Source organism: Gavialis gangeticus, unplaced genomic scaffold, assembly GCF_001723915.1.
Source record: "Gavialis gangeticus isolate Ggan-Ray unplaced genomic scaffold, GavGan_comp1, whole genome shotgun sequence".
Taxonomy (NCBI): domain Eukaryota; kingdom Metazoa; phylum Chordata; order Crocodylia; family Gavialidae; genus Gavialis; species Gavialis gangeticus.
In genome coordinates this window covers 26,214,330-26,224,014 of record NW_017728994.1, presented here as the reverse complement: position 1 = coordinate 26,224,014, position 9,685 = coordinate 26,214,330, and the positions used below count along the sequence as shown (strand labels likewise).

General features: G+C 51.2%; 1 protein-coding gene across 6 annotated transcripts in view; it reads left to right on the top strand.

Moving 5' to 3' along the window:
• Positions 1 to 8,179, top strand: part of ZSWIM8 (zinc finger SWIM-type containing 8) — a 118,356-nt gene extending 110,177 nt beyond the window's left edge. For 5 of the 6 annotated variants that reach the window (XM_019502417.1, XM_019502419.1, XM_019502416.1 and 2 more), the window contains 4 exons: positions 2,184 to 2,357; positions 4,869 to 4,988; positions 5,307 to 5,485; positions 7,169 to 8,179. In XM_019502417.1, coding sequence (XP_019357962.1) covers positions 2,184 to 2,357; positions 4,869 to 4,988; positions 5,307 to 5,485; positions 7,169 to 7,372 — 677 coding nt within the window. In that variant the 3' untranslated portion in view covers positions 7,373 to 8,179. The remainder of the gene's footprint in view (positions 1 to 2,183; positions 2,358 to 4,868; positions 4,989 to 5,306; positions 5,486 to 7,168) is intronic. The other variant, XM_019502418.1, reaches the window with a different exon arrangement.
• The last annotated feature ends 1,506 nt before the right edge of the window (positions 8,180 to 9,685 follow it).

Sequence of the window (9,685 nt, the reverse complement as noted above, 5' to 3'; positions counted from 1 at the left end):
ACCAGGTCAAAGGCTTTCTTGAAGTCCAAGAATATGATATCCGCTTCTTCTCCTTTATGACCAGGTGACGCATCACCTGGACAGAAGGAAATCATGCTGGTCAGACAAGATCTACCTGTGCCGTGAAGCCGTGTTGGCTCTCTCTCAGAACATTACCTTCTGTTAGGATGTTGGTAATAGTTTCCTTGATGATTTTTTCCAGGATCTTTCCAGGGATTGAGGTCAAGCTAATTGGCCTGTAGTTCCCTGGATCTTCCCTTCTTCCTTCCTTGAAGATAGGCACCACATCAGCCCTTTTCCAATCATCAGGCATCTCGCCTGAGCACCACCAGTTCTTGAATATCCTCACCATAGGCTGTGCTATAATGTTAGCTAGTTCCTTTAGCACTCCTGGGTGCATTTCATCTGGGTCGGCTGATTTTGTGGGTGTAGAGTCTTTTAAGATGTTCGTTCACAAGATCGGTGGTAATGGTGGGCGCAGGTTCATGCTTCCCCTGATGATCCTGCCTCTTGTCAGGCAGGGTGGTACCACTGGACTGATGGAAGTCCAACATGAAGTAGTCATTAAAGAGATTGGCTTTTTCCTGAGTGTTGGTTATCAGTTGCCCCACTTAGTTTAGTAAGGGTCCAATGTTACCCTTGTGCTTTTTCTGTCTTCCCACATATTTGAAGAAGGACTTTTTGTTGTCCTTAATTTGAGTGGCCAGTTTGAGCTCACTTCCAGCCTTGACTTTCCTAGCTTGCTCCCTACACGTGTGGGCTAGTGCTGAGTACTCCTCCTTAGTGATGTTTCCCATCTTCCATCCTTTATAAGCTGCTTTTTTAGGTGCAAGAGGTCCTTGAGTTCCCTATTGAGCCAAGGGGGCTGTCCAGTCCTTTTACTATTTTTTCTGCAGCTTGGAATGGACTTCCCTTGTGCTTCAAGGCTTGCATCCTTGAGGAGCAGCCATTCATCATGGACATTTCTCCCTGCCAGATTGTGATTTCTCAGGGCCTGAATAACTGGCTTCCTAAGCTTGTGGAAGTTGGCCTTTCTGAAGTTGAGGACTTTGGTATTGCTGACTGACTTGCCAGCTTTGTGGTGAATGGAGAAAGTGATCAACTCATGATCACAGTCTCCCAGCTTCCCTTCAATTCTCAGCCTGCTGATTTAGATCATCCCCTGTGGCCAGTACCAGGTCCACAGCAGCGCCTTGCCTCTTGTCAGTCTGTAGACTTCTTGAGACAAATAAAGCTCATCAGTGCTTGTGAGGAAGCATTGCGACCAGTCAGATTTGGCTGAGTGCCCTTCCCATGAGATGTCCAGGTAGTTAAAATCACCCCATGACAACCATGCACCAAGAGCGTGAAGCCTCAGCCAGTTTCCTGGTGAACTCATGGTCAAGTTCTTGCTCTTGATTAGGAGGTCTGTAGTAGAGTCCTACCATTATATCCCCTTTACCATGTTCCCCCTCCTTATCCTTACTCAGAGGGTCTCAAGTCACTCTTCTTGGTTGCCAATCTCTGCATGTAGGGAAATGTATTGCCCCTTCACACAGAGAGCTACACCCCCACCTTTTTTTGCAACACAGTCTCTCCTGTACAAGGTATAGCCATCTATACCTGTGGTCCAGTCATAGGTGGAGTCCCACCAGGTCACTGTTATTCCTATGAGATCATGATCATTACTGTTTGGGAGTAGGGGCATCTCTTCCTGTTTGTTGCCCAGGCTTCTTGCATTTGTGTAAAGGCAAGTGAGCTTGCCATCAGCAGCCCTTGGTTTCTCTGCACTCCTGGAAGAGCCCCATCTCTGGGGTGGGGTAGGAGTTTGTTTCCTTGTACAGCCTGACCTGATGGTTTGGTGGCTAGTAGGCTTACACCAGAGATTATCTGCCCTTCCCCTGGAGAACTTAGTTTAAAGCCTGGTCAAGCAGGTCAGCCATTCTGGCTGGGAAGAGTTTCTTCCCTGTGTGTGAGGTGGAGGCAGTCCTTTCCCAATAACTCTGGCTCTCTGAAGTGTGGGCCGTGGTCATAGAAGCCAAAGCTTTCACGGTGGCACCAGCGCTGTAGTCTTGTTTACTTCCTGACATCTTCTCACCTGTCAGCTGGCTTCAGTTAAAAGGAGTCAGTGTGTTGCTGCAGCTGGGTTATCAGAACAGCATGGAGGCTTGTGCCCTAATGCTGCTGTGTTTTTTCCTCTCCAGTAGGAAGTGTCCATGCGGGGTCAACCTTCCCAGCAATTCAAGGGGCTTCTTTGACGGCTCTGTCCTCCCAGCCCAACTCCCTTGTTACAGGGGGCTTTCCTGCCGAGGATGAACAACACAGCCAACCTGTGAGCCCTCAGGGCCTGCACTACCTCCACTCTGCCTACCGAGTTGGTAAGGACAACCAGTTGGGGCTCCCCTGGCCCTTGACAGGGATTTGGGCCAGAGCTGCAGGAGACTCCCACCGCTGTATGGTCATTCCTTTCTGCACCTATCTGGTGATGGCAGCATGGTGCTGTGGACAAGGCTGCGTCACTGTCCCATGCTGATGGAGGAAAGGCAGTTTCAGGCTGGGGTGACATTTCTATTGTTACCTCAGACCGGCAGCAAACTAGCTAGCTAGACGGAGAAGAGTCCGAAGCAAGCGGCTTAGGAGCAGCCTTATAATGTCCTAGCAAGTCTGGGGCAAGGAGTTGGGTGGATCATGTAGAGAGGTACGTGGAACCTCCTGAGTGGTCAGTCACGAGAGGGAGGAAAATTCCATTCCTACTCCTGGAGGGGTCACATGGCATGTGCAGTCTTCCCCCTGAGCTGGCAGGGGTGCCACAGTAATACCACTGGGGTCTTTGGAGGAGGAGAATGCTGGTGCCATCCCAACCAGGAAGGGAACTTATTTTGTGCTGTGGGTAGGTAATGGCCATGTGCATTCCCAGTCTAACTGGTTACAACAGCAGGCAGGTAGATTTGCACCTTGTAGATGAAATCAGCAATAGAATAAGCTTTCCAAAGCAGTGGCTGGCTTCATCAAAACTGTGAAAAGACAAAAACAACTAAGTAAGCAGTCTCTGCCTGGTCTGCACTGGCCATAGTGTCAGTGCCCCAGGATTTGTGAGTGATCATAAGTTACTCCAACCTTTCATCACTGCATGAATTCCCTGCCCTCCAGGCTGTATCCTCAGTGATAGGCAGGGCACATGGGACAGCTGACTGGGGCAGGGAGATTGAGGGTAGATATGGGACAAGGAGTGGAAGGAATGGTGCCTGGAAGCAGTGACTTAAGGAGGGAGCTGTGGGGGAGAAAGTATTCATCAGCCAGGAATGGAGGATGGTTAGATGTGGAAGCAGCATGAGGACAGGCACCCACTTGCAGGGGCAGAAGAAGCTAGCATAGCACTGAGGCATAAGGTGAGGGAGCAGGGTGGCATGGAGGCTATATCTTGTCATGGAGCTGAGCACCAGGGATATCAAGGGAAAATTAGGGACAAGGTCCATCATATGCTAGGCTTAGGGATTGGAGCCATAAACAGAGCACCCAGACCCTCTTGCAGTTGAGCCTGTTTCTTCGGTTTGCTTTGTGCTGCAGGTGGACCACTAGGGCAGGGGTGGATAAAATACAGCCCCTGGGCTGGATTCGGCCCATGGAGGGACTTTCTCCAGCCTGTAGCAGGTCCCTCGGTTCCACCTGGCCCAGGTGTCATCCTGCCTGTAGCGCATCCCACTGCCCCATGGGCACACAGCAGGGCTGTGGTGGCTCCATAGCAGGACTACCTTTTTAGACAGCCCAGGAAGTGGCAGCTCCTTCTGGCTGCTGCTGACCCCAGTCCTATGGTACTGTCAGGGACCTGCGCGCACAGCTCTGATCCCAGCCTACCCCACACCCACTCTGGACTCAACCCAACAGAGTGGGCCAACTCCAGATCAGCCAGATCCCGCATGCACAGCCCTGAACCCAGCCCGCCGCACACCTGCTCCAGACTTACTCACTCATACTGAGGGGCGGCAGCAGCAGTGGTGGTGGCTGGGCAGAATCTGCTGCTTGGTGTGAAAGAAAAGCAGCCCCTCCCCTTCGCTGCTGTTGGACTCTTCCTGCTACAGTCACTTGGAGCCTGTGCTTGGGCTGCCTGACTGGGTAGTCCAGAGGCACTGATGGTGGTGGAGAGGAGCCTCAGGGTAGCTCGGGCATGGGCTCTGGGTGGCTGCAGCAAAAAGGGCCCAGAGGCGGTGGGGGGGAGGAACTATGTTTTACCCACACCAAACAGCAGCTTTTGCCTGGCTGCTGGTGCTGCTCAGCGTGGGCAGGCAGGCATGGGGCAGGCCAGGGGTTGGTGCCTCTGCGTGCGGATTCTAGTTGGTCTGCTCTGGCCAGGGTGAGTCTTGAGTGCATGTGGGGCAGGCCAGGTCTGGCCTGGGGCTGCACTGTTGCCAGTGGCGGGGAGGAGCCGCAGGGTATGCAGTGTGTGGTGGGGGGGGAGTTGCTGACTAGCTTGTGGCAGCTCCCCAGAACTGCCTGTGGCCCACAGGGCCAAATTATTGCCTACCCTTGCACTAGCAGAACTCTTAGGACTTGCTACTAGGACCCCAAACTGATAGCTCAGTCCTGTGAGCAGCTGGCCTGGCAGTGGGGCTTCCTTCACAGCACTGCTGAATAGACTGCTATATAGGGCACCCCAGCCCTTGGCTTGGGACTAGTATGGGGTGGCTGACTCCCCTTCATCAGACCTCTTTGCCTGCAGGCTGCTTCATTTCTCTCTTGTGGGCTGTTTGCCTCCAAGGGTGTGACCTGTCAGACTGGGGCACTGTAATAGAGCTGGAGCAGCTAGTGGTGAATGGGTGTGAGGGCAGTGTCTCCCTGGGGCAGGCTGCGTCTTCCTGCTTGGCTGAGCTGCTCTTTGTTCCTGCATGCAGGAATGCTGGCACTGGAGATGCTTGGTCGTAGAGCTCACAACGATCATCCCAACAACTTTTCCCGCAGTCCGCCGTACACAGAGGATGTGAAATGGCTCCTGGGATTAGCTGCCAAGCTAGGTAAGGAATAGGGCAGTTCTCTGGCACTTTTTGGCAGGTGTGCACTGAAGGGTCTGTCCTGGTGGAAAGGCCACATTCATGGGCCACAGAACTGAATAGGTGTACCAGGAAAGAGCATTAGTGCCCTCCTCCTGGAGTGTTGTGGAGAATGGCAGCAGCCCCTTAGTCCAGGCAATGGTGGCTTCCCCGAGATCTATAGAGATGCAGTTCCAAGGCGCTGCATAAGTGCGTGATGCTGGCCAGGCCCCAGTTCTTGTGTGGCGTAGCTGTATTCCCCATTCTTCTCACCTTCCATGATGATCTTTCCTTTCTGTGCAGGTGTCAACTATGTGCATCAGTTCTGTGTTGGTGCAGCCAAGGGCGTGCTGAGCCCTTTTGTGCTGCAGGAGATCATCATGGAAGCTCTGCAGAGGCTCAACCCTGCCCATGTCCACAATCATCTGCGCACTCCAGCCTTCCACCAGCTGGTACAAAGGTGCCAGCAAGCATACATGCAGGTAACGTGCCAAACCAGCTGCTGGACCTGTTTGTCTGCTCACTCTGGTAGTGCCCTAGTGCATAGGATAGGAGGAGCACCTGGGGTCCCAGATTCACTGGGATTGTCTGACTCTCTGAATTAGTCCATCCATATGGGCAGTCTCTTTTGGCACTAGGGCGCAGAGCAGATTGGGCTGACCTGGGGAGAGATGGTCCAAACCAGACCCAGTACTGTCTTCCTATGCTGGTTCCATCCACACCCACCATTGGGAATGTTGCCTCGAGGTGCCTGCTTCTGTGTCCACTTGTCTGGAGGAACTTTTCTTCCCTGCTTCATGCACCAATTTATTATTCTCTTCTTTCCCCATTGGGCTCCAGCACCAGGTATTTTTTCCCGTTCTCTGGCATTCTTCTCTCTTCCAGTCTAGGTCTCCCCTCCCTGTCCGGCTGTCTCTCTTCTCGTCCAGTCTGTAGGCTGGGCTTGTCTTCCTTCTCCCTCTCACACTCTATAGGTGGGTATGTGGAGTACTGATAGTGGTAGGCTGGCCATTTGGTTGCTCTCCCACTGAGTAGATATCTCCGGGTTTTATTGGAAGGTGAGAGCTCCCACTGTGATCCAGCTGGGGCAGGCTGTGCTAGGCCAGAGCAGTCAGGGCAGAGAGGTGTGTGGGGCCTCTGCAGATGCAGCTGTGACTAAATTGGCGAAAGAGGGATGAGACTAGACCTGTCTACATAGAATACACTGTTCTGCCACCTAGTGGCAGTCTGTGGTACCGGAGCCCTTGCATGAAGGGCACTGCAGCCTTGCTTGAAGTGTATTTCAGAAATGCCCTTGCATGGGGTGGACTGCTGCTTTAGGACCTCAGCCAAGAAACAGATGGGAAAGTGACAGATTCAGGTACCTGAAGGTGTCCTGTAGTGACTTGGCATCAGTTTCCCTGTCCGTGTGGCAGCAGGAAGGATGATGTGTGAATAGTGAGCATCCCTGTGCTGTATTACAAGCTGTTAAAACATGTTCTGAGCAGCTGCACAGTATAGCTTACTTTGGACAGGGCTGGAGTTGGCTGTGCCCCCACCCAATACTGGGTGGTGAAGCTTGCCCATCTGCCTGTATGGATGTGCAGCCCCCATGCTTGGGAGCCCCCTTCCTGCTGCCACTGTGTGCCTAAGTGTTCAGCACTAGGGCACCTTCTGTCAGCATGCCAGGACAAGCCAGATCTCAGCTGGTGGAGGGGAGGCATAGGGAGCTGAGCCTGAGAGGGTGCAGCTCCTGCTGCTGAATCTGTGGGGCAAGCCAGGTGTCTTGCTGACAGTCTTAAACTGGCCCCAGTGTGGTGCTAGGGCTGTGATCAATGATCAGCTGACTGTCGGTCTCAGCCCCTGCATCACATGCATCTTGAACTGGTAGAGTTTCTGTGGAGCAGTCTGGTAGTTGAATGTGGGTACTTACTGCAATCTGGAGGTAGTCCTCGCATGACAAGTCCTAACTAGTATTTGGCACGTTTTACTAGCAGTCTTAAATGCAGTTAACTTAACTCATCCTGAGTGTAACATGTGGTATGGCCATGAGTCTTGGGCTTGCTGTTGGGTGTTGGGAACCTTTTATATTTCATATGCAAGCTTTTGAGCCCTACCCTGATCTTCACTGCCAGCAGTAGGCAAGCAAGTGGATACTGTCATGCTCTTTCCCTTTCCCCTTGCAGTACATTCACCACCGGTTGATCCACCTCACTCCAGCTGACTATGATGACTTTGTGAATGCCATCCGCAGCGCCAGAAGCGCCTTCTGCCTGACGCCCATGGGCATGATGCAGTTCAATGACATCCTCCAGAATCTAAAGCGGAGCAAGCAGACCAAGGAGCTGTGGCAAAGGGTCTCTCTGGAAATGACGACCTTCTCGCCATGATGGCTGGCAGAGCCCTATGGACCTGCAGCTCTCAGCCCTGGTTTAGCTTTAGTTCCGTTCACACCATCCTTCCTTATGGTGTTGTTTTTTTTTTTATTTTAGTTTTAAATTGTTGGCAACCACTGATCTGGTGTATTTATACCATGACATTCCTCTGGCACCGCGGCACATCAGCACTCTGCTTCGCCTGCTCACTCTTCCTCCTCCCCAGTGGGCCATGGGCCTTGAAAGCACGAGGGAGTAAGGAAGTGAAGCTGGCTGCCCTGTGCCCCAGAGGCTGCCCCACGAGCGGCGCGCAGTGTTTGCGTGTGAGGGGTGGGGGGAGTCTGTCTTCAAATATTTATTTTGGCATTTATAAATATGTAAACTTTTTTTATGGGCTTCTCTTCCTTCATAGGCTGCCTCCCATCAGGAGAGGCTGGGACTGCTATCTGCACAGCTAGTGCTCCCGTGCCGTTCTCTTCAGCATCTCCTGCTGAGAGAGGCTGAGGTTGGAGTGGCAGGGAGCTCCTTTCTGCTAGAGCTGCCTTCAAGTCTCCACAGCAGCTGCTGTTGGAAGAAGCAGGGGCTTGGACAGGCTTGCTCCAGGACTGTGTTCGGCCGCCTGGAGGATTTGTTGAAGTGCTTGGGCTCTTTCCCAGGAGTGTTCCCCCCGGGGCACTGCTGGGTCCGTAGGATGTTCTGATCCTGGTCGTTTTGAGTTGTACAATCGTGTTCCTTTTGGCTGGGGTACTGCTCTCCTGTAATTGATTTCTTATCCCTTGTCTCTTCTCGTTTCCTGATTAAACACTTGTTTTCTTAGACAGATTCCCTCCTCTCTCTCTCTCTGCTGTGGTATTGATGTGAGGGCATGTTTCTATATTGCCGGGGAGTAGTTGGGACAGTACAAAGGGGAGCTGGGTGCTGTTGCTTTGGGCTGAGCCTCAACCGGTATGAAAAATCTCTTGCCTGGCATAGCACTGGGGAGGTTTTTCCCTCATGCAGCCTGTGTTGATGCTGGCTGATGAGATACCTGGGGAATCTGCGAGAATGCTAAGTTTAAGAGGTAGAAGTGGAGTGAAGCCTCCTATGTGTCCTTACTGAACATTCACCAGGTTTGGGCTTGAACATCGGTGATACTATTCAGAAGCTTAATTGTAATGTAGAGGTGTGAACTAACAGTAACTACTCTCCTGGAACCATCTACGTGGTTTGAAGAGAGGAACACCAGCCGTTTGCTCATGTAAGTTTGGAAAGAAGTTCAGCAGAGATGCTGTTGTGGGGAAGGCATTTGAACAAGAAAGCATTTCCTTTGTCTGGGACACCTAAAGGATTGCTGCCATGTTAAATATATCTGTGAAAGGAGGTATGGTGTACTTCATTTGTTACTAATGGCAACACAGATGCTAAAAAGATAGTAAGAATCCAACCTGTGTATTTACCAGCTGTGCATTTTGCTTTTCACTCAGCTTGGCCAGTAACAATGAGCTTCACTCTGGTTCTTGTGCATTAAGACAATCCAGCCATGTTGGGCTTCTGGTGCTGGGAAGGGGAAATGTTGCAGTTCAAACTGTTTTCAGTAACCCTTCAAAAGAATTAACAAATTGAAGCCAGAATGGACCATCACTATCATCCCTTCTAAGCCTCAGCCAAGAATCTTGTCTAGGGGCTCCTGTATCAAGCACAACGTGGGATTGACTTACAGTGTAGCATCCTCCTTGATTGCTAAAAAGCCTTCAAGTGATGGAAGCTCAGCTGCATTTGTTGCTAGGTTGTTCCAAAGGTTCTCATTACCTGTGCTGTTGAAATCCATGGACAGATTTGTAAGTGTTGGGCAAAAATGGTTTTCAGACATACTCAAATACTGTTTTGAATGTCCTGTTAAATGGTCAAATAGCTTTTCAAGTGGCTGCCTATCCTACATGGGGGCTGAGAGATTAAAAAGATGCTGAAATATTAAGGTGCAACATGCAGGAAAGTTTTACTCATCTTCAGCTAAATATGAAGAAAATATCCCATCTTGGAGGTTTCCAGTGCATCTGCTTGCTTGGTTGGGGTGCTGAAATGGCAGCACTATGTAAATAGGAACTGTTTGGTGTAGCTGGGATAACTGAAGACTGGGTGTGATTCAAGTTACCTTCTTAATGTTGAAAATGAAGGACTTGTCTGAAGACAGTCCTGGGGTCTAGGTCTCCAGGAACATTCTCTGTAAAGAAGGTTGGCTTGGTTTTCGCTCGGAGAGCAGGAGGCCCCATGTTCAAAGCTGTGCAGATGAAACTTCTGAAAGTCTCCTAATCTTTCTGCAACTGACTAGTCTAATGAAAAGCATGAGGG